General features: G+C 43.6%; 2 protein-coding genes across 2 annotated transcripts in view; both read left to right on the top strand.

Moving 5' to 3' along the window:
• The window catches only part of LOC308086080 (uncharacterized protein), a 499,718-nt gene that overhangs the window by 457,239 nt on the left and 17,065 nt on the right, over window positions 1–25,414 (top strand). The gene's annotated exons all lie outside the window — the stretch shown is intronic.
• LOC308085990 (ankyrin repeat and protein kinase domain-containing protein 1-like) overlaps window positions 16,347–25,414 on the top strand; it is a gene marked incomplete at both ends in the record, with an annotated part of 28,345 nt that continues 19,277 nt past the window's right edge. The window contains 3 exons of the mRNA XM_080429308.1: window positions 16,347–16,501; window positions 16,756–16,924; window positions 18,905–19,060. Of these exons, the coding sequence (XP_080285434.1) occupies window positions 16,347–16,501; window positions 16,756–16,924; window positions 18,905–19,060 (480 nt within the window). The remainder of the gene's footprint in view (window positions 16,502–16,755; window positions 16,925–18,904; window positions 19,061–25,414) is intronic.

Genomic DNA, 25,414 nt, shown 5'->3' with positions numbered 1-25,414 from the left:
TTCCAAATGAGTTAGCACCACCTAGTGACCATTCCTTTAATGGCATGTTCTAGTCAGGTTAAACCAAAACAAAGTAATAGTAACAAGAAAACTGACCTCAATGGCGCTATAAGTGATATGTTGTTTTGTAAAAACATAATGTTTTTTTGGTTTTTGTTATTGTTTTGTTAAAGTCATCTGACAGTAATCATTGCTTTAGTGTCTGTAACAGGAGTTTGCCTGCCTCCATTTCTTTAGTAAAGAGAAAATACATTTTCCAGCTTCAATTTTATAGTGTTCAGGTTGCAATTTCATCTGCTCACTTTGTTTTATCACTTCCAATTTCACTTGTTTATCCTGTACTCTCTCTTGATTGATTAAATTGGTATTCCAACCTGAAAATTGATTTTCTATTTACTAAAGAGCTGGAGAGACAGGTAGACCCCCTGTTATTGAACAAACACTTGATGATTATTATCAAATTATGGAGCTAGACTTATTTTGACAAGAAAAATATCACTTACAACCCCTTAAAACCGGGAAAGCATCTGTGTCATTTGAGATTTTAGCGTTTTTTTTCAAAAATAGCATATGTAGAAGCTGGCATTGCGTCACTTCGTGCCACGCTGCCAGCTTGTACATCTGCTATTTTTGAACATTTTAGAAAAATCTTGAAAGTGCGTGAACTACTGATTTAGAAGGCATTTGTAGGATCGGCCTCAGGTCTTAATGGGTTAATGTTTGAGGTCAGCATACAGTGACTGAGTGACACAACCAGAAATGTGTGAATAATTCCAGACCTTCTCTGTGTTTTTAGCTGCTGGAGGGTTCTGGTCTGCTGGGGAAAGGCTCCATGATCCTGGCTGACAACGTGTTGTTCCCCGGGGCGCCCAACTTCCTGCGACACGTGCGCAAGAGCGGCCTGTACGAATGGAGGGTCCACCGCGCCACCCTGGAGTACAGCCGAGGCATCAGGGACGGCATGGCCGAGCTCATATACCAGGGAGTCAAATAGAAAACCACGTGGTTCTCACAGTGGGGTCCGGCGGGGGCCCTCAGAGGTTCTTGAGGGGGTTTCAGGGGGGTCCCCAGCAAACTTTTTTTTGTTGATGTCGCGTTCCTAAGCCAGTAATTTCATGACCGGCAGAGTCTCCTCTAGGTGAGTCTCGAAGAGTCTCCATTGAGTCTCCTACCGGGGACTCCGCCGTCATCAAAATATTGGCTTAGGAATGCGACAAAAACAAAAAAAAACTCCATGAATTCAAGGCTTCATGGGGTGTGTAATTGATAGAAAATAAGTACTTTTTTGGGTGAACTACTCCTCCCTATTCCAAAAGTAGCAAAAAATAGCAGATCTACAAGCTCACAACGCATTGTTTCACGACACGTTGTGAGCTTCTAGATCTGCTGTTTTCGCTACTGTTTAAAATCCTTGAATGCTATGACAAGTGGTTAATTTCTCTATAATTACACCAGCTAGAATTTAGTCCATGAGAGAATACATGTACTTAATAAGAATGACACACTTCCCTCAGAAGGAGATAATGGGGCGGCTGAGCAGCAGAGGTACTGGCAGATCCCTCAACAGAAGAACAATAGACTCGCTCAGTCCTTTGTGCAGGTAGCCCTGAGGCTGTGCAATACCACACATGGTCACTTCAATCAGCCCATGGACTAATGACTCTTGCTCACGCCCACAACTCTGCTTCCTTTGCTCTTCTAACATCAGTTTTTACGACAATAGGGTAAATATACTTTATTTTACTGTACATATAGCCCAAGAGCAGATGCCCAGGCAAGTCTTTTTTGTTCTGTAGTAACCTGGTGTCTGGTACTCCTTTCCTAGTCCCAGTGTGTTGCTACCGGCTATCTTGTTGCTACCCAGGGAGTGGGACAGAAAATCAAACATGAAAAGCATGTCAAAGAGAACATAATAAGATATGGCCTAATTAAGATATCTTCACATATACAAATAGCATAAGATACAGTATGTACTATGTAGGCTACATGAGGTTAAGCAGTTGTGGAGCTTACACGAGCGAGCGTAGCCTTTCTCTCTCCATAGCCTGCCCACACAGAAAACAAAACGCAGTTTGAAATGCATATTAGGCCACAGACCCACATTTGATAGGATTTCTTTTTTTAATCCCTGGGACCCCAAACTCTGCTTTGTTAAGTCCTCAGTGTTGAGTGTCCATTTGGTTCCATTTGTACACTCTCTGTGTTACAGACACATAAGGGTCCATTTGGGTCCTTTTGTAGACTCTTTACAGACCCCATTTGGCTCTTAACTAGCAATTCCCCGCGAACCACCTCAAGGACCCCTGGAGGTCCCCGGGCCGACACTGAGAACAAATGTAATAGACTATATACAGGTATCACAGGCACACACAGTATGTACATACAAACCGACACTTCTTCTGTTTTTGTTTTTTACTTTAACTGTGTAATTGTATTCATTATTAATAAAGAAATGAATGGGCAATTCACATTTGAAGCAGCCATACTTCCAAGGTTCTCCATGCTACGCCCAACCAACTCCATCAAAGGGTACTAGCACCCTCTGCTGGACAATACCTTTAATTGCAACACATCTTTCTCCCCTTCTTTTTGTGAGATTCTTGTATCTATTTCTCCAAAATCAATAAATCCATAAGCCTTTGAAAATAACAATAAAGAAATGTTATTTACATAAATGACAATGTCAGGTTTACAAAACCACAAAGTTACTTCATGAAATATTTAATGAGCACAATGTTTGACCCATATTTCATCATAATAATTAGGTCCACACTCCTTTACAGTATTTGTCATTGTATATAATAATACAGTGTTATACAGTGACATCTGGTATTTGCATTTAACTCATCCTAAACATCCGTAAGCGTGGCAGGGGCACCGCCGTCAGGGAACAGTTAGGGGTTAAGTGTCTTGCTCAAGGACACTTCCACACTTAGACCAAGCCCCCAGAGCCACGGTAGAACAGTGAAGCGGCCAAGCCTGGTGGTCAAATCTGAGAATGCACTTAAAATGCTATCTTTCGTTTGTGCGCATGCTCATAACTCTATGGCTGCTCTATGGCCTAGGCCATTTGTACTTAGGCTGTCCTGAAAGTTTATTAATATTTAGAGAAATTTAATGTTTCAAATACAAAAGTAGTAGTAGTAGGCGAGAATTAGCAAGCTGGACATTTAGACTGAATGTTTCCTTTATCCTCATCTTGCGCTAATGCACGCAACTGTTTTGCCAGGTTTTATTTTTGTTGTTTCTCATAAGCGTGCATCCGTTGTCCGTCAACAACACAGTAGTCTGTGCCTTGACCTCAGTGCGCTGACTCTCTCCCAGCCCCGCCAGCCCCGCCCCCTTGCTTCAACAATATGGGAATCAGAATCAGAATCAGAATCAGTTTTATTGTCACATCACAGGTTTACAAGGTAAAAAAGTGGGTGAAATTCTTTTTTTGTACATCGTTCCCATCGCAACGTTAGTTTCCATAGAAAGAAGAGGGGGGGGGGGAGAAGAAGAGGGTGGGGGGCAGGTGGGAAGGAGATCAAAACAAGAGAGCAACAGAAGGCCAGACAAGTTATCTACATATTTACAAATTACCTGAGATAATAAAAAAAAAAAACTAAAAAAAAACTAAACTAAGGTGCCTGAGCATAGCAGCAATGTATTGTATACTGTGCATGTTATACTGTGCATGATAGACAAAGGACGTTAAGGTGCTTAGAGGAAAAGGAGCACAATAAAAAAAAGACCCAAAAAAAAGTCAGTGCGTTATACAAGGGATTAAGGTGCAAAAGGTCAGTGCGTGTCCACCTAGAGTGGACTGACCCTAGTATAATCCGCATGTAGCTCCATGAGGGAGTGCAACAAAAGTCATTTGTACCTGGTGTAGTCCACAGGTGTGTCCGAGGGGGGGGCTAAAGTCCAAGTCATTGTCCCTGGTATAATCCACAGGTGTGTTCAGGAAGAGCCAGAAAAGTCTGCGCCGCCTGCTGTCAGGCTGCTGAACTCATCCAGGCTTATGCCCCATTCAGCATTCTGACAGCAGCTGGATTGAAACTACACCAAAATCTGGTGGTGGAACTCTTGATACTGCGGTAGAGCCCCTTGCCCGGTCGCGGTCGTTGTAGGGGGTTGAACAGTCTGTGACTTGGGTGGTGCTTGTCCTTGATGATGCGCTTGGCTTTGACCACGCACCGCTTTTTGTACAGTTCCTGGAGCGCTGGGAGCTCGATTCCCATTATCCGCTCTGCCGATCGCACTACTCGTTGTAGGCTGACCTTTTCTCGGGCAGTGCAGTTCCCGTACCAGGCCGTGACACAGCCTGTTAGGATGCCTTCAACAGAACTGTTGTAGTACAGCCTGAGGATGCGACGTCCTACTCCGAGCTTCTTCAGGCGGCGGAGCCAGTACAGTCGCTGCTGAGCCTTTTTCCTCACGTGTGTGGAGTGCGTCTCCCATTTGAGGTCCTCCTCGATGTGTACTCCGAGGAACTTGAACTCGCTGACCCTTTCCACTGCAGCACCGTCGATGAGGATGGGCGCATGGTCTCTCCGCGGCCTCCTGAAGTCCACGATCAGTTCTTTGGTCTTGTCGACGTTAAGAGAGAGGTTGTTCTCGCGGCACCAGTGTGCCAGTGATTTGATCTCCTCTCTGTAGTCAGACTCGTCGTTGTTGACGATTCGGCCTATCACTGTCGTGTCGTCCGCGTACTTTATGATGGTGTTGGAGACATGTGTGGCTATGCAGTCATACGTGTACAGGGAGTAGAGGAGAGGGCTCAGCACGCATCCCTGGGGTGCTCCGGTGTTGAGGGTCAGGGGGTCGGATGTGATGCTGCCCATTCTCACCACCTGATGTCGGTTGGACAAGAAGTCCTGTATCCAGTCGCACATGCTTGGGTGTAGCCCTAGGTGTCTGAGCTTTTTGTCAAGTATTGCTGGGACAATGGTGTTGAATGCTGAGCTGTAGTCCACGAACAGCATACGTACATATTTGTCCTTCAGCAGCTTGTTGTCCATGTGCGAGAGGACGGTGTGGAGAGCCATGGCAATAGCGTCGTCGGTGGATCTGTTTTTGCGGTATGCATACTGCCACGGATCCAGCGAGGCAGGTAGCGTGGAGCTGATGTATTCCCTCACCAGTTTCTCGAAACACTTGCTGACGATCGGGGTGAGAGCAACAGGTCTCCAGTCGTTCAGGCATGTCACTTTGGCCTTTTTGGGAATGGGCACAATGGTTGACATTTTGAACCCTGCAGGGACCACAGCCAGGGAGAGGGAGAGGTTAAAGATGTCAGCGAAGACACCCGCCAGCTGGTCTGCACATGTCTTAAGGACCCGGCCTGGAATCCCATCAGGTCCGGCTGCCTTGTGGATGTTGACCCGTGTGAAGGCTGTACGCACTTCTCTCTCCGAGATGGTTAGAGGAGGGTTCTCCTCTGCTGGTGCTGCTGATGGCCCCGCTTGGCTGCCGCGGTTGGAGCTGATCTCAAACCGGCCGTAGAAAGTGTTCAGTTCGTTGGGGAGGGAGGCAGGCGGGTTCACCTCGCTTCTGGTTCTTGTTTTGCAGTCTGTCAAGGTGTGTACTGCCTGCCATGTGCTCCTGATGTCGCCATTGCTGAGTTTGTCTTGCATCTTTTTTGTGTAGGCCTTTTTCGCCTTCCTGATGGCGCTGTTTAGGGCCGCGCGCGTCGTGTTGCGCGTTTCCACGTCGCCAGATTTGAAACCAGCGTCCCGTTCATGCAGATGTGCACGTACTCCGCTGTCCATCCATGGTTTCTGATTGGGATAGATCCGAACTGTCTTTTTTGGGACTATGTCAACTATGCACTTGCTGATAAAGCCAGTGACTGAGTCTGAGAGTTCGTTGATGTTATTCCCAGCGGCGTTCTTAAACATCCCCCAGTCAGTCTGGTAGAAGCAGGATTGTAGCATAGCGTCTGTGTCCTCAGACCAGATTCGGATTTCCTTCTCAACGACCGGCTCCCTTTTTAGCCTCTGTTTGTAGGCAGGTAGCAGCTGGATGGCGTCGTGGTCAGAGCTTCCTAGCGGTGGGCGGCGGAGAGCTTTGTATCCATCCTTGAAGGGCGTGTAGCAGTGGTCAAGAATATTGTCACCACGGGTACTGCAGGCGACATGCTGGTGGAATTTGGGAAAGACCTTTTTTAAGTCTGTCCGGTTGAAGTCGCCTAGGCAGATGACTGCGCAGTCCGGGTGGCGATTTTCTTGTGCACTGATCGCCTGGTGTAATTCCCTCATAGCTGTGTCCTTATTAGCTCCAGGATGAATGTAAACAACGGCTACAATCACGATGCTGAAGTCGCGTGGTAGGTAGAAAGGACGGCAGGCTATGATTAAAAGGAATAGGCAGTTTGCATGCTGCGAACGTCTCAAAAACGTCTCAATAATTCACTTTAATTGAAATGAATAGCTGGGGGCGGGGCAATCCGCCCTCTAGTTATATTATACCTCTATGACTTAGACCAGGGCCAAGACCAAGGAAATGAAAGAACGAAAACCTCTATAAATTGGGTTCCCCGACAAGAGTTTCGAACAATGAGACTGAGACGTGAGTTTGCCCCAAATATGACATTTATTTACTAAAATCACAGAAAGGTAAATCACATGTATTGCAGAAAGGGAGACAGTATTTATTCAGTTCCTAATACATTTCAGTACAATGCAATATAACTTAAACACAAACTACAGCCGAATAGAGCTTGTAGGAGTCAAAGACCACAGTAATACAGAGCCAGTGGGCAACAACCTTGTAACAAGGGGGACTAAGCTAGATAGCTAAAGTGATAGGCTACTCACTCCACCTAAAGCACACAGCACACACACACAGCATGCAAAAATATAAAAGAGTGTGAAAAGAGGTGCACTCAATCACAACAATAAAACAAACCTGACGGTGGACTACTAGTGAGACCTATTGTGAAACCCCCTTGTAGGTCAGCTGCACCACTTGGCTCCCCTGGACTCTGGATACACAGAACTCGGTATAGAAGGGGAAATGAACAAAAGACAAACATTAATAATCACAATATGAAATAGCTCAACTATGAACAAATAATAAAATCCATGCATGAACTCAAGCTAAACAAAGCAGCAGTGGCGATCTAAAGGAGGGGATATAAAATAAACATTTAGCACACCAAACAAACACAAAGTAGGCCTATACAACAAGTTGTTTGTTTGCATACCTTCAGTTGTCTGTATTTTCACAACACTCCCTCTCGCCACAGCAATCAGTTGGGCACATGATCAACCTGAATGATCACAGTGTTAGTTACAATCTCAACATATAAACATGATTAAAACAATAGGCATAAAACACATTATTCACCTTGGCACCAGGATTAAACAAGCTTAAGTGCAAGACCCACAGCCTATTCTAGTGTTTGGTAGACTTGCAGGGCATTTAAATAAGAACACTGATTGAAAACCAGGAAGTGGACAGAGCAGCCTACGGTGGCCCCTGAGGCTCAGCTCTGACTGGCTACACTAATTATTATTGAACCATTGTAGATGTTCATATTTCACGAATATACATAGGAACCTATTCTTTACTATTACTCCATTTATAGGTCACGTCGTCAGTAGCTCCATTTTACAGCGATCTAGTCACAGTCCAAGTTTAATATCATAGCGCTCACTTGTCTCTCAAATGATCTACACATTGCCTATATGCATACGATTATTTGTTACACTTAATATACAGCTTCACACTCCACAGAGAAACACGCAAAACCAGCCACCAACAACTGCCCGCTGCGGGCAGTGTTGCCAGGTTCTATGAGAGAAACAAACAACCAGGTCTAGGAAAACAAGCTCAAAAGAATCGTCTATTTGAAAATAGCAGATCTACAAGCTCACAACGCGTCACGAATCACGATGCGACGCGTTGTGAGCTATTATATCAGCTATTTTCAAATAAAATCTTGGGGAAAACTTATAATAAGCCGACCTGACAACACTGGCTGCAGACACCATAACTCACATCATGAACTTTTGCACCCCAGATCACAATACACATATAGAGAGGCTTCCTTGATTGTAATCAGTTTAAACCGTCCATTTGAGACCGCCTCAAATGGGACGTTCCACATTGAACTTGTCTGTATATATACCACTGTCTGTCTTTCAATAAAGTAGAACATGTTAACCTTGGACGCTTGTTTGAGACTCAATGTGTTCCCGATCGATCGCTATTCTTCTCTGCTGCTACAACTGAGACATCACCTGGTATTTTCCTATGAACTTCTCTCATCCACATCATCTGACAAGACTTTGAATGACCTAGAGAAAGAAAATCGCAACAGTTCTACCTTATTGAATGAGCAGCTGTCGCATCAGTGCGCTTTCGGTCGATGATGCAGTCCTTGTCCAAAGACACAAGAGTCTCTTTTTCAATTGCCATCAGCATAAAGGACTCGAGGTGTTCCTGTGATGCTGTGCTCCTCAGACGGTTTTTGATTCATTTTAATGTGGAAAAGCTTTGCTCACATGCAACTTGAGTCACATCTTCCGTAGCAGCGGTGCTACTAGTGCTCGCACTGACAGCAGCACTATGGACCGACATTAACTCTCTTTTCAGCAGACTGCTGCTGGGCAAACAACTTTGTTATTTTTAAATATTTCCCCGCATCAGCCTCCAGACATTTTCGTTTTTTAGCTCGTACTTTCTCCGCATCAGCCTTTACTTTTTTGTTTTGTTTTCTCTCCATTCTCTCCTGCCAGTAGAATCCACCTGCTTACATTCTATTGACGTATTCCCGCCCGGCTTTTTTTGAAGTGGTTCACGTCAAACGTACGGAGCAAACCACTTGAGCAAACCACTTGAGCGGGGGCCGGGGGGAACAAAGTCTCCACCTTCCCTCAGAGCTGGACTGGGACAGTAATTCAGGCCGGGAGTCATACACCCTTCAGGGCCACCCTACCCACACACACACACACACACACACACACACACACACACACACACACACACACACACACACACACACACACACACACACACACACACACACACACACACACACACACACACACACACACACACACACACACACACACACACATACCCACACACCCTACCCACAAACATGCGCACATACACACACACACACACACACACACACACCCTACCCACAAACACGTGCACGCACGCACGCACGCACACACGCACGCACACGCACACACACACACACACACACACACACACACACACACACACACACACACACACACACACACACACACACACACACACACACACACACACACACACACACACACAGCAGCCTTAACCATGGACATGTGACAGGGTGGAAAACGGGACATTATTATTATTTTTTTGTTATTTATATTAACGCACTGTTTCATTATCTTAACCCTCCTTTTAACCTTATTGTTGATGAAAGCACTGTATTTAATATGATGGACATGTTTTCCCCCGGTCCCCGAGCCACTTGGTATGCCCCGATTGACAATGACACCTAGTTAACATTTGGGGCAAGCGGGTAGGCACCTTGTATTTTGCATTTGTACATGTTTGGAGAAATACAGGCTTTACTGGTGACATTCCAGTAGATATGAAAGTAAAAGTCTGACTCATACAATACATACGATAGTCTTGATCTAAGGCTATGATTATACTTGCCCCATCTAAAAGTCATCACATAATAGATGATCTGTCCAATGGCTACCAACCAGTACATCAATACAGTACATACCATACAAGGTATACATACCATGATTCATCAAATAATGAAAAGGAGGGAAAAAATAAAAAATAAATAAAAAAACTGCTCTGGTTAAGCATATATCCCATTGTATATGTTGTCAGAGTAGCCATTGTTATAATAACTTAAAATACAGCAGCATTCTGCATGAAAAGACAGCATGTTGTGCTTCTCATCTATGTTGTTGTTTCACACTCACACCACCAGGTACACCAATATGTAATAAAGTAGAACACAGGTTTAATAATGTGTTAACATTAAACACAGTGACATCACTGCACAGCTTTTGACAGATGGTTTATAAGCTCTGATGTACATGAAAACATGAGACAGAGCAACTACTGTATGTCTCCATATATATATACTGTATGTTTATACCTTGCACTGAGACAAAGATCAGTACATTATGTACTATTCCTAGGTGTCACTGTCTGTCTGTCTGTCTGTCGGTCTGATTGACTTAATTTACCTCCAAGTGTAATGGAACCAAATGGACCTGTAAGGGTCCATTTGGTTCCATGTGTAGGCTACAATCTCAGAGTTACAGACCTGTAAGGGTCCATTTGGTTCCATGTGTACACTCTCAGAGTTACAGACCTGTAAGGGTCCATTTGGTTCCATGTTTACACTCTGGACCTGTAGAGGTCCATTGGGACCCTTGCTGGGCCCTGGACATGACATTGAGTACCAGTGATGTAATCACAGCATGGCTTCCATGTGGCTCTAGGAGGTCATGTGACCAGTCTATGACGTCAGTACGGTCAGTATGATGTCATAAGTCCTATGACATCAGTGCTCTGTCATCAGTCATCTCCATATTTGGGCAAAGTTCAGCCCAATCTGACCTCCTCCACTGATATCCAGCATACACTTTAAGTTCTACCAGACCCCCGGACTTCCGGCCGCCACGGGGACCCCCGTGGACCCAAGGCCGCCACGGGGACCCCCGTAGACCACCGTGGACGCCCGTAGACCACCGTGGACGCCCGTAGACCACCGTGGACGGGGTCCAGGTCTCTCTCTCTGTCTCTACCACCCCCCCTCCCCTCTCTCTCTCTCTCTCTCTCTTTCTCTCTCTACCCCCCCCCCTCTCTCTCTCTCTCTCTCTACCCCCCACTCTCTCCCTCTCTCTCTCTCTACCCCCCCACTCTCTCCCTCTCTCTCTCTCACTATCCCCCCCACTCTCTCCCTCTCTCTCTCTCTCTACCCCCCCACTCTCTCCCTCTCTCTCTCTCTCTCTCTCTCTCTCTCTCTCTCTCTCTCTCTCTCTCTACCCCCCCACTCTCTCCCTCTCTCTCTCTCACTATCCCCCCCACTCTCTCCCTCTCTCTCTCTCTCTACCCCCCCACTCTCTCCCTCTCTCTCTCTCTCTCTCTCTCTCTCTCTCTCTCTCTCTACCCCCCCACTCTCTCTCTCTCTCTCTCTCTCACTATCCCCCCCACTCTCTCCCTCTCTCTCTCTCTCTACCCCCCCACTCTCTCCCTCTCTCTCTCTCTCTCTCTCTCTCTCTACCCCCCCACTCTCTCCCTCTCTCTCTCTCACTATCCCCCCCACTCTCTCCCTCTCTCTCTCTCTCTACCCCCCCACTCTCTCCCTCTCTCTCTCTCTCTCTCTCTCACTATCCCCCCCACTCTCTCCCTCTCTCTCTCTCTCTACCCCCCCACTCTCTCCCTCTCTCTCCTCTCTCTCTCTCTCTCTACCCCCCACTCTCTCCCCCTCTCTCTCTGTCTAAGCAGAAATACAGGAAGTTCCGCCCAAAGAAGTTACGTTGATGCTGTGAACTGCATACCATTCCAAGGCATGAAGACTGTGAGGTGATTGGTTGATAAAATAGCTCCTGGACTAATAGCCACCCAGCCCTCATCTCTCTCTCTCTCAGCTCAATTGTTTTAACTCTTAGAAACACTTTATTTACCAACCATAAACTATTAACATTTACAAGTAAAAACAAGGACGTTATACTTATATACAAAACAACAAGACATTGAACTAACAGACAAGGACCCACTGACTCTTTAACTTCATCTGTTGCTGAACTCACAGGTAAGACCAGCTAACAATACAAAGTACGTAATGTAACGTTATTTTTTAAAAGGGTAATACGCAGTGTTGTGCAGGTTACTTCATCTTGGGACCCCCTGTGTGTGTGTGTGTGTGTGTGTGTGTGTGTGTGTGTGTGTGTGTGTGTGTGTGTGTGTGTGTGTGTGTGTGTGCGAGCACGCATTCTTCCCTCATCATTTCCAAAATAAGAAAAATTTAATAAAATAATGCTTTGGAAAATGGTATGAAATAATGTTAAGTAAGCATGATTTGAACCTGCTAAATTTACCCTTCAACTTATTGTTTATGCCATATATGACATCCACAAGTTTTATAGTAATAGTTGAAATTAGGCCTTAAATGAAAAAAATTCAATTCATATATACTTTACTTATTTCAGACCATTTCCCAAAGCATACAGAGGCTTCTCAGGTGCCCACTCTTCTGATTACCCAGGAGGAGTTTAAAGGGATATTTCACTTTCAAATGAAGTAAAAAAAAAATATATATACATACTAATGCGTGAGGGGGCCGTGACTTTTCTACTACTTTTTTAATTAAAAAAAATGTAATGTTTATTTTATTTGAAAGTGAAATATCTCTTTGATTGATTGATGTACTTTATTTAGTAAGACATGAGAACATCAGTACATGGAAGTACAAATTCACAATACAAGGTCTACTAAACTGGGAGACTCATTAAGCACTGAGCTTGTTTAAGATGAGATCCCCATGCACACAAATCATGATGACATATAAGAGACAGACAGATATACACACTACTATAAAGAATGTCATACATTACTGGTTACAGGTATGAAGAGTGAAAAAAAAAATGTACAAAAGAAATGTACGAAAAAAAATATGTACAAAAGAAAAATATGTACAAATATGATTTTAACTAGTCATATTTGCATACTAGACTAAGTAACAACAACCACAGTTGGGTTTTAAAAACAAAATCTAATTGCTTTGATTTAATTGACATGATTTCCCATGTCGCTTGACAGACAAAGAACTGTATCAGTGCTCCCTGGGCCACAGAAAACATTCACTGACATACTTTACAGTACGCTTTGTAATCATCTCCACTGACGCTGTCAAGCCAAGGGTTTGCCTCTTCCCACTCATGTCTGTACTTTTGGAGACATTGTCTCTGTTGAGGACACGGTGGAGTATCGGCTCTGTCTGTAGACATTGTAAAAATGTGCGGTGCCGGTGCAGTGAGCAGTGCTGGTGTCGGTAACTAGGCAACGATGACAGTGCAGGACAGGTAACTAGGCAACGATGCAGGACAGGGCAGGTACAGACAGAGGGTTGGCACAGAGGCAGGGCAGGTACAGACAGAGGGCAGGTACAGACAGAGGGTTATCACAGAGTGCACCTGTTGCAGCCACAGGAAGTGTATGCTCTTGGGAGGTCCTGCGTGCCCCCCGCCGGCACAATTTAGCTGGCTTTAATATTTAATGTGTTTTATTTTGTTCATTATTGTTAAATTCAGTGTTGACGTGTGTGTGACTGACAGACGTGTTTCTATGGGGTCTGTAGGAAAATACAGGACAAATCGCGTCCTGTATTGGTTCAATACAGGACGCAACATTTATTTCTCAAATAATGGACGATTCCGTATTTTACAGGACAGGTGGTAACCCTAGGGTTATGTTACCAGTGGTCTAAGTCTCACAGAATGTATTGACAACAATGTGGTTGGATGGGCACTCAAGTTATCCTTTCTTCCACCTGTGTCTCTGTAGCAATGCAGATGGACCAGTAATGCTGTGTGACTGCTGGGTGACCACTCCTATAGGCCCTGGGGCTAAGCCACCGACTTACTTGAAACTGCCTCTGCAGTTCATTGGAGCGACCTGTATCTCGGGCGCCATTTTGGAGAAGGCAAGCTTCCTGACTACTGGCCAATCACAGCACGTCTTTTCCAGGAATCTATCTGCATTAAAAATATCCCGTTATATTTTTATACAACTAGATTCTGCCAAAGAAAGGAAGCTTGCCTTCTCCAAAATGGCGCCCGAGATACAGACGCGTCAGAGGAGGCGTCTACCTTTATATGTCTATGAGTCTAACAGCCGCCCCTCCCCCTCCACAGCTCAGTCAGCAGCCAGGCTGCATAGCAGGCTCCCAGTACCAGGCAGCAGACAGACCAGTGGCGTGCACAGACATTTTGAGGGGCAGGTGCTCAAGTAAAAAAGAAAGGGCACCTTGCACGGTGCGCGGAACCGCCAGCTGCCCTAGTAGCGTGAGATTTATAGAAGAAAATTGCAATGCACATTTTGGGGAATTGTTAATATATTAGAAGTTTTTAATCCAGAATTGATCGATGTCACCATGGGATACGTACTGTAAAAAAAAAAAAAAAAAAAAAAAAGGGCACTTCTGGTCAAGAGGGCAAAGGGCAGGTGCTCTAGCACCACCTAGAGTCTATCTGTGCACGTCCCTGAGACAGACAGGCAGTATCACAAGGTCAATTCACTCATGCACACAGTGATGTGACTTGCAAACGAGTGATAGAATACCGATTGTGTGAGTGTCATCATTCAGAATACTACACCCCCCAAAAACCACCCATTTCGGTACCCCCCTCCACCTAGGGCGACTATAGGATGCGCCGGGCCTGCCTGTAATACACCGTAATACACTACCTTTTGATGGGTAGCTGTCTCAAATGTAGGTGAAATACCCACATGTCTGCATGTCTGTGGCACACAGGTGTTGTTGGACCTGTGCTTCTAGTGTGTCCCTCCAACCCCTCAGTACCACACCAGTTTAGTGTAGAGAGGGTGTGTTACAGTCAGGGACAGGACAAACTGTGGGGATCGTTAGTGGAGTTTCAGGAGCAGGGGAGTGGGGCAGGGGTCCAGGGCAGGGGTGCAATGCTCATTTGGTATGTTCTTGCACTCTATTTTAATGACGTGACGCGCATGTGACGTGCACGCTCGCGCTCCCACGCATGCTCATAAATGTTCCCGCACGCGCTCAGTGCGCACTGCTCACAGAACAGCTCTGACCAGCATTATGAAATGTGCATAAATAGTAGGAAACATGTTTGTATAGGAAATGACTAGTTTTAGTTTAGTTTTTCTAAATATTGCCTTGAAATAGAGAAGCTGAAAAGGGTGGCAGGATGTAGGATATAAAGAAATGATGTCAACAGATATGGTGGAAAAACAAACAATGTTTTAAATGTAATTGTAGTTTAGTTACATTGTTAATTTAGTTTGTATTTAGGCTACTTTTCTAGTTTAAGTTAATTAAATTAAAGAAATTGTTGTATACACTTACACAAAAGCAAACAACTTGTGTTTACTTGAACTACTTTCTTTTTAGAAAAAAAAACAAGCTTCAGAGATTGAACAACATTACACAACATCACTTAATTTTCTCAATGTAATTTGTTTCACAACAGTAGTTTCAGTCAAGCAAGCCCCCACCAATTGGTTTGGGGCTTATATTTTGGTTTAGCTTTTTTCGCTCTCTTGTTCTCAGCTGCCTGATGGGCTCTCAGCCAAGTTCTCACATATGTTGTTGGATCCCCACACCTGACGACCTGAGCTATTGTTATGCAGAGTAGCCAGGTGGGTATCCTACTCAGCGCACGGATCGAGTGGAACGCATTCTTGTGTGCACGCGCGTGCACATCCGTGCATGTGCCTGCGCGTTCTCCTGGTCAAATAGGTTCATGCACGGCGTGCAAGGCCGTCCCATGAGCATTGCACCCCTGGTCCAGGGACAGGGTAGTGGGACAGAGGTCCAGGGGGTCTCATATGTAAGTGGTTCTGGAGCATTGAAGAGGGGCTGTGATGGGGTGGGGTTCAAATGGCTCAGACTCTGGGTGAGTCTCTTACAAATCCACAGGGATCTGATTTCATATCAACCACTGTTCATTCCTCTCCTCGCTATAACTGACTTATGTGTGTTGGTGTTCTTAGGCTCCTTGCTATTAATGACTTGTCCTGACATGTGTGTTTGTGTCGTTATCGTATGCATAATGTGTCGTAGAGCCATTCTCTTCATGAAACGCAAACTTTCCTATCCGTTGATCCGGGTTGACACAAAATGTACTGTAAATGGCCATGAGAATGTATCTTTTATTTTGATTGTACAAGTCATGTAGAAATGAAGGCAGGTGCACAATAATCTAAAAAGGTTAGACACAAGAAAAAATCTTATTTCCACTGTGGTCCTTTGGTTGTAACAGGAGAAAAGAAAAGGGGGGTACCTCAAAAAACGGCACAAAATGAATACATTAGGCTGTATATTTTAAATGCAAATAAAATCAGTCTTGTATTTGTCCAGCCCCAAACCAAACGATGCAAACTATAAGCAAGGAATTGTTTATGTTACATTGTGTACGTGCAAATATATAGTTTAATTCATATTGGTTGGAACATGCAGTAATCGCAGTTAGTGCAGTTTCTTCCCACCTCTTGTGGTTGGCTTTTTAATATTGTGGTATTTCAATAATGCAATTTTTGCAACATCCCTAGACTTCCCCCGGTATTTTTGTGTAGTATAAATGACCTTTGTCTTTGTAATCCTCTCCTCTCTTTAGTGAACCATGGCCAGCTGCCCAGATCTAGCAGTGATTGATGAGAAGAGTCTGGACGAGAAGGACTGGAAGGAGATTGGTAGAGGTGGATTTGGTCAAGTCTTTAAGGTCAGACATCTTCAGAGAGGGGATGTGGCCATTAAACTATTAGGTCTTTATGACGGGTAAGTGATGAGGTGATACTGATGAGTACTGTTACTGGTGATGAGGATTTAAAAGATACAAACTGTATTTCAAAGTACTTACACTGCTTTTGTTCTTTGACACACACACACACACACACACACACACACACACACACACACACACACACACACACACACACACACACACACACACACACACACACACACACACACACACACACACACACAATTACATTAAATACTTATATATATTGAAACCCTCTCATCTTCAGATCCTCAAAGAGGGCCTTGGATCGTGAATCTAAACTGATGCGACGGGCAGCGAGCCCCCATGTTATCCAGGTCCTGTGGGTCTTCAGGGGCCGTCTACCATCTGTCTCCGGCATACAGATCGGCCTGGTCATGGAGTTGATGGGGAGAGGATCCCTCGCCTCCTTGCAGGTCATCTTTTTCCCCTATATATATGGAGAACATAAAGTATACCATTAATGGTATATAGAACCTATAAATGTAAATTCCCATCGAAAGGAGGTGTCATTCACTGCCGCTGTTTTTCCTTTTTCTCCTCTGTACATAGTGTTTCTATTGGTTGATGTCCTATTGTGTTAAGTTTTTTTTAATTTAATACAATGGAAACAACAGATATTTACAGATATTTGTTTTACATCACAAAGTTCGCACAGGTCTGCTTTCCGATACTGCACCGCCACCCCACATGACATATCCCCCCCCCCCTCTATGTCATACTTCGACTATTTGGAAACAAGCTGATCTACAATGTGATGCATTGTGAGCTTGTAGATCTGCTATTTTGAAAAAAGCTTAACAATCTTTGGAAATGTAAGCTATGTTGATTAATTGAATACATATAGACACACATGAACTACACATTTCACGCCCACTTTTGAGACAGCGCCGCCACTCGAGGTCCGTTAGAACGATGAACTGCAGCTGCCAATGCATTCCCTATGAGAGGATATGAGAGTTAGCCTACTTTTAAAATAATCCTACATTAACTGGAGACGATATAGAGTTGAATAAAAATATGTTTCCAAATGTATAGAGTGTCTTTATCAACATATCTTCTTGTTTTCTTAATAGTTGATGTGTTTCACATTAAATTTGCCACTTTAATGGGTTACCCATAATGTTAGCACAGCAGAGGGGAGACGGCAGACAGACAAGTAGTTGCATTTACAGTGACATCACTGTCTTTACGAGCGCCGAGCACCGACTTTGAATTCTCATCCCAATCCCGACTGACTTTGTTCATGTCTATATTTTGAACATGTCATAGGCTTATATTAATTTTCTACCTACCGCGGAGGTCCGACGGTACATGGAAAAATTAAAACGTGTGGGTTTACCGTTGTTGTATTAACTTGCCTGAATGTAAATTGGGGAAATAACCCAACTAAATGGAGTGGAGGGAAGTGACATATCCCGACATTTTCAACTAGTTAGTGAATTCTCCAGGTTAGTATTAATATACAAATAGTCTTGCAAGAAGCTGTTGGGATAATTGTCCAAAATAAATAGAAAATTATACATGAGATCTGGGTATTGAAAACCTCAAGGAATGTGTCCATGACGTATATATGTTACAGGGAAATTGGCATTCCAGGGAAATTGAAAGAGGAGTGCTTGTTTTTACCACCCACCCAGGCAATTCTGTAGAACCAACGCTAGAGGGCAATGAAGCCACACGCATGCACATGCATGTGTGTGTGTGTGTGTGTGTGTGTGTGTGTGTGTGTGTGTGTGTGTGTGTGTGTGTGTGTGTGTGTGTACACATGCACACGCATGTCGTTGTGGATAGTAACCCATAAAAAGATTTATTCTCCCCCTATCGGGTTACAACTCGGACGGCGCTGATTCGACTAGCAGACCTCGAGTAGCGGCGCTGTCTCAAAAGTGAAATTTGTAGTCCCCGTGTGACTCTATAGGACCACAATGAAAACAAGCCCCAGGACTTTTGTGTGTTATCCCTTTAGCTTTAATGTCTGTTGACATTTCTGACAAATAAAGTACTCAATCGATCAATCAAAAATACACTACATGCACCGCCATCTTTATAGTTTGAACATCGTTGCAATTACCTTTCTGTCGGAGGGAGACAATGGGCATTACTTAAAGGTTTCATGATATTCAGATTTACAAAACATTAAAAGTCTTTATCATGGTCCTTCAAATGTGTATCAAAATGTCCCCTTCCCCCCCAAAGGAGAAGGATAGGGGAAGGGCGGGGAGGAGAGGGGGCGGTATTAATGGACTATGATGTCAAAGTCCAGGGGCCAATCCCAGCACTTTGTTTTGCCTAATTATTCAGAAAACCCCAGACCACAGAAAATCCACTGAACATATGTGTATGTGTGACTGATTCTAAGTCAGACTTTTCTGCTTTAACCCCTCCATCAACAGAAAGAACTAGACCACCGTCTACCCTGGTCCCTGGTCTTTCGACTGGCTCACCAAGTGGCTCAGGGCATGAAGCACCTTCATGGTCTCAACCCTCCCATCATCCACAAGGACCTGAAGCCTGGCAATGTACTGCTGGACACAGGCCTAAATGTCAAGGTGAGTCTGATTACCATCAGTGCTGATGGATCAAGCATGTCCATCCTCTGGGATTGTTAGAGCTCATTTTCATTCAGTTATTGTTTTTGATTGATTGATTGATTGATTGATTGATTGATTGATTGATTGAATACTTCATTAGTCAGAAATGTAAACAGCATGAGTACAGTCAGACATTTAGGCTAAAAGGATAACAAAAAATAGTCCTGGGGAATTGTTTCCATTGTGGCCCTATGTATTAAATTCATAAACATAGCCTAAAAATAGCCTATTTTTTTGCCTAAAAATAACACAATAATACATATCAACAAATACAAAGCGCTATTATGTACAAAAGGAGAAAAAGGAAAAATGTTTGCAGTGAATGACACCTCCTTTCTGTGGGAAACATTGTGTTTACCTCCCCTTGTGGTCTCCTCCTGCCAGTAATCCACATGTATTAAGGGACAGTGTCAGGCATTCCACACTTTGGAGTAGTTAGTCAGGAGAAGTAGTTTGTCAGGAGAAGTAGTTAGTCAGGGTATCTTAAATACTAATCCCATATTTAATTGCTTAACCCTGTCTTCTACCCTGAGCCATCCCAGACTAGCAAAATGTGTTTGAATTAGGTGGGTCATGGGATGAAGTGAATACAAAAAAATACCAGGCATACTTGTCCATCCCACCTGCATCACTGCAGAAACTTTCCATGGACCAGGTCAGGAATTTCATGACGGCCGAGATGGCCATGGCGTCTTTGTCAAAGTGTCCATCATGCTTTTGCAAGTGATTTACAACTCAGTTGTACAAACAGTGCCACTTAAAAACACAAACACCACAGGCTGGCAACGCATGTATGCACGCACGCACACACACACACACACACACGCACACACACACACACACACACACACACACACACACACACGCACACAGGGGTATGGGCCCTGTAAGCACACACGGTGTAGTACTGTTTGCATACACCCACACACTCATCTGAGGTGTTTAACCTACTTTATTCACCTGCATCCATGTTGTGACAGGACTATGGATGGCCAACCGGTAACCGTTAACCTTTAACCGTTAAGAAATTGGCAACCGGTTAACACTAACGGCTAATGGCAAACCGTAATTTTTTTAACATTTTATTTTGAATGGCCAAGTCTACACCCGCAACCACATACTAACGCTAGTAAACACAAAATGAAGAGTACGAGGAGTGGAGCGTGAAATCAGCCGTCTTATTGACACAGAGTATGCCCGACAGACACACAGCAAACAACCTGGCAGCTAAACTAAATGATGCGGTGGAGTCTTGGGGACTCCACCGCATCGACGCTGCGACTCGTTGTGAGCTTGTAGATTGGCTATTTTCAGAGCGCAACACCCGAGCACAACCAAACATTAAAAAAAAGTGTCTGCATGTGTTCACGACAACGCAGCCAACGTTGTGGCTGCTAATCGCCCCGAACGAGTGAACTGCTACTCAGTTCCGTGTTTTGTACATACACTGCAATTGGCAATCAGCGATGGATTTAGAACCGAAACTGACCCGTGGATAATTGGACCGGTCCGAACGGAACCGAGAAAACGGAACCGAGAAAAATTACTGGACCCGGTCCGAAACGGACCCGTACTAGGTGGACCCGGCCCGAAACGGGACCGAGGCAAACTGGACCCGTTCCAAAACGAACCGAGGATAATTCAAATGTATTCGACCCGGTCTGACCGGGTCTCTAGACCCGTATTCATTTATAGCTAAAATCACCGTGGTATTCAGATTAGCCATGTGTGTCAGTCAGCTCCTGCTCCCCCCCGCCCCAACAGAGTAATCACAGAGACGAGCTGCGTCGCATGCATTCTGCTCTGTGTTGCAGACAGACAGACAGACAACATTTCGCCGACTTTATACCGCCTGTCCCCGCAGACTATGTCCATAAACATGCTCCACACAGACGACGTTCCAACTTGCATCTTCCCGGTGGCTTTTGTTTTGCATTTCACCTGCTAAAAAGCCTCACCCCAAAACACACTCGCCCCCATTTTCTTGTATTTGTTTTACTGAGGATAAGGTTAGAAATATGTTTAGGTTGAGGCATAGTTTTAATGAGGTTAAGTTTAGGAATAAGGTTAGATTTTGGCACCGTTGTAATGAGGTTACGTTTAGGATTACGGTTAGGTTTAGGCATAGTTTACTGAGGTTACAGGGCGACTGTGTTTTGGGGCGACTGCAGTGCGGTGCGCGTGAGATCGGCTGCGTTTCAATCGGCTGTTAACATTAAACTATGAGAGAACATGCGATATGGATTTGGGAGAGTAATTACAACGCATTGGTCTCATTTTAAAACCGAAGGTTAAAGAGATTAATATAATAATGATAATAATACAAAGCTGGTCGTCGGGTCCTCACGGGTCCACACGGGTCCATCCATTTCAAATGGATCCGACCGCGACCGTTGATGTGCCGTGGCAGACCTGTCACTCTTGGTTCAATAAAACCCTAAAGTCCAGTTTATAGACGACATACACAGAAATTACCTTTTACATGCGCAAGGCATCTTTATTGACAAACAAGGGAGATTCCCTCTATACTATGTGAATAAAAGAACAGCAAATTAATGATATTAAAACAATACGACCTGATATATCACGAAGGCAATTCGCTCCACATCTAAGTCTGCATGCAAACAAGCGTTCGGTTGAGCGCCTGGAGAATTCTGAAGTTCTTATCTATTACATTCAGTATATCAACGCTGTGGCTATCAAGGCCTGTCTTCTGACTGCACTCTATAAAGTAAAGGTTGACGGCCCAAGGTTCCACAATGGACCATCAACCCCTCCTTGGGTACGAATTTAGTACCCACAACAACACAAGATTAAAATCTAAACAGTACTTTATAGAAATTAGCCATTAGCATAACATATTGCATGTTTTAAAAAAAATCAGGTCCCATTTTTTTCTTTTTGAGTCATGTGAGCCGAGGAAAACCCTTTTCTTTGAAGGGGAAACTCTGAACTAGGCTGGGGCAGTCCCAAACCTACCATCTGGACATGAGCTCTTATTGGGGACAATTACATCATTTGATTCCATATCGCATTGCTAAACTTAGGGTCCCTCAGTGGGGCATTCCCACTGAGTTTTCCTTTACAAGCAACTATTCTATCATGTGTAAAATATATATATATAAAAAAAAAAAAATCATATCAAAAAATCATATCTCTTGTTCTCTGTGTGCATTTTTGGTTTCTTCTCCAATTCCTCTGGTTGAGGTGGTCACCTTTCCGAGCCCGGAGGAGGAGGTTCCGACAGAGCCCAAGACTAGGCCCCCCCCCAACCCATCCAGTGCCATTAACGAATGTACTTGGCACTGAATGAGCTAAGAGGCGGAGGTCCCACTCCCGAGCCCCCCGGGTCCGTACCCTCCTGGGGCCTGAGACCGGAGCCCCCCGTATTATACACAGGGGCCCCAACCCCCAAGCGCCAGTCAGATCCGTACCCTCCTTGAGGTCGAAAGTCGGGGCGTAGATATCGTGCAGGGGTGTTCTTCGTCAAGTTCAGCATGGGGGCCCAGGTGGCAATAAAATGTTTCTGTGGTGTGTATTGGGATCACTCTGTCACTGCTCTCTTATCACTTGCCATTTGCGAAGGGCAAGACAGCCTATATTTAATGTGCCTAAAGCTGCCAGGGAGATCGCTACGATCAGATTATGTCCCCCAACATTACTATCAAAATCAAAATCAAAATTAATATGTATTCTGGGGTCGTTCAGTGGCCTTGGGCAGCATAGATGTACCCCATGAAACAATGGTATGTTCCTGTCTGGCTGAGAGTGATATTGGTACTACTCAAATTAAATGTGTAGTGTCCCTCCTTTATCTAAAAAAAAATTGGGTGGGGGTTTGATGGTGAGTCTTTGATCTCTATCATATTATTTCCCTCCTTGACCTGACACCCGGCAGGGCACACAGCATAGGAATGTGCAGAGGCCAGGGTGCCACCCTCCTTTACCTTTTTTGACATACACAACAACACATACCATACACAAAATGTAATTGGAAACACAACAAAACAACTTTCCTGTGCTTTATGCACAGGTCAATTGACATTATTCTCGGGCTGTACAAGATTGTACAATTCTCTTCTGCAACCCATGACCTGTTTCAGAGAAACCAACGCACACAAACACCTCACTTCGCTGTATGTGAATCAAATCAAGCCAGAGCACAAAAAGAGCCAACACGCACACAGCATGTTTCCGTTCAGTTAACTAATTTGACATTGGCCTGTATAATTTAGTTTAATTTGAATATATATAGTTTGATTGTGACATTTTATTTAACACTACACATTACAACAGTTTCACTTCAATTTGGTTGTTTCCTCTGATTAAGCTATTATAGTTATTTTAGTCTATGATGTCACTATACATCAGATGTAATATTATATTACTACTGGTGAAATATTATTATGTGATCTTTTGAAACTTTAATCTATGCGAGTCAAAATCAGGTTTACTCTATAATATATTAGTGCAACTAATTGTTTGTTTGTTAAAGCAGAAATACATTTGTTTTAAATTCCACTTAATCTCTAATAAGTATCATGTTTGTCTCCTCTCTAGTGTATGTTATTTGTAAAAAAGAATATATATATATATTTTTTTATTGTGTCCCACCCAGAGCGATAGAAAATGTATTTGTTTACACATGTCGAGGCCCCAACAACAACGATTAGCAGTAAGTCAACCTTGCTTCAGATATTCCCACTTCTTGCTTAGAAAGTGTGTCCTTCTCCATGGCATAGTAGTTCCAGTGTCTGTAACAGATAAAAGTTTGTCAAAAGTCACGCAAGCTTTCCCAAGGCTTGCTCTCTGGATGCCATAGGTGTCATCGGAAGTGAGTCTCGTGAACACTGCAGTTTGCAATGTTGGTGCCCCTCTGCCTCAGCATGTCGATCAGACAGAATTATAGGGCCTTCCACTGCATGTTTCCAGTTCATAGAAAGAAATGACCGTCCGCCAACCAGTGTTGCAGTCCTCGAATGTGAAACCAACCCATTTCTAAAGTCTGAGATAGTTGTAATAACAAAAAAATATAGATATACTAATGTAACAATACATAGAAGCGTTTGGGCTTTCTGTCCACTGTTACATTCTTAAAATTATTATAATAATAATTATTATTATTACTTATTTTAAATATAACCTATTTATTTTACACTTACACTCTACTTACTTAACCACACGGTCAAATTGGCTTTTCTCTTTATTATTATTATATATATATATATTTTTTTTTACTGATATTCAGTTCAGAGTCAACAATCATTTAGTGACCTTAGTGCACTTGCATGTTGTTTCTGGTCTGGTCACTTCTAAGAAAGTAAACTGTTGGTTTTTGGGATTATACAAATCATAGGTATACAACATATTGCAGACTGTGCATAAAATTTAACGAAAATAGCAGATCTACAAATTGATACAATTATTACGGATAACGCTTAGTTTGGTCACAGTACATTATTTCTGCATATAAGATCTGATCAGTTCACAGGGTCCCCCCTTTTTTTCTATAGTGCTGCGCCAGGCTCTCTCTCTCTCTCTCTGAGGGGAGTGACTCACTTACTGTATGGAAGCTATTTTTTTTTCTTTTTTTTTTTTTTTTTGCAGAATTCTCTGAAGAAACTAATTTATTTGAACATCATATTTCTCTCCTCGCTTTTTTTCCTCTTTTTCCATATTCCAAAATAACTGACTCCAATCTTTTAATCTAAGGGCTACCACTCCCTAGTTATCTGTGTCCTTAATTTCTGGGATTACGAATCATAGTTATAGCGTATTTCAGACTGTTCATAACTCTAACAACAATAGCAGATTCTACTAGCACAATGAGTCACTATTGAGCTAGCCTAAACAGCCACGGTTTCCAGTAATCATACTGGAGTAAATGTACAATGTCGGCTTCTGAAATGTACACTTAAGTAGAAGTAAAAGTATTGAAAACTGGAACCACTCTAGTGAGATACAAAATGGGACCCTCAAAATGTACTCAAGTAGAACACTTGAGTAAATGTACTTCGTGACCTTGGCTTCCACCACTGAACCCCGTGCAGGCGGTTATCTTCCTTGTTTAAATTCCTAAGCAGGACAAAATCTCTAAACAAAATGCTTACGGAGCAGATTACACTATCCACTGACATGTACTTGGGTCAAAGTACCAAAAACAAAAAATGGTATCGGAGTGGAGTGAGACACCAACGTGAGAAGTGTTTACAGTAATAGGCAGCCTGTCCCCATTCACAATTTCTCAGATTTAACATGCACAAGTTTCCCTTTGAAAATAGCAGATCCACAAGCACGAAGTGCTTGAGATGA

Source organism: Gymnoscopelus braueri (assembly GCF_963280865.1).
Source record: "Gymnoscopelus braueri genome assembly, chromosome: 5".
In the NCBI taxonomy this organism is placed as follows: Eukaryota; Metazoa; Chordata; class Actinopteri; order Myctophiformes; family Myctophidae; genus Gymnoscopelus; species Gymnoscopelus braueri.
The sequence above is the reverse complement of the archived record's forward strand: the minus strand, read 5'-3'. Positions and strand labels throughout refer to the sequence as shown.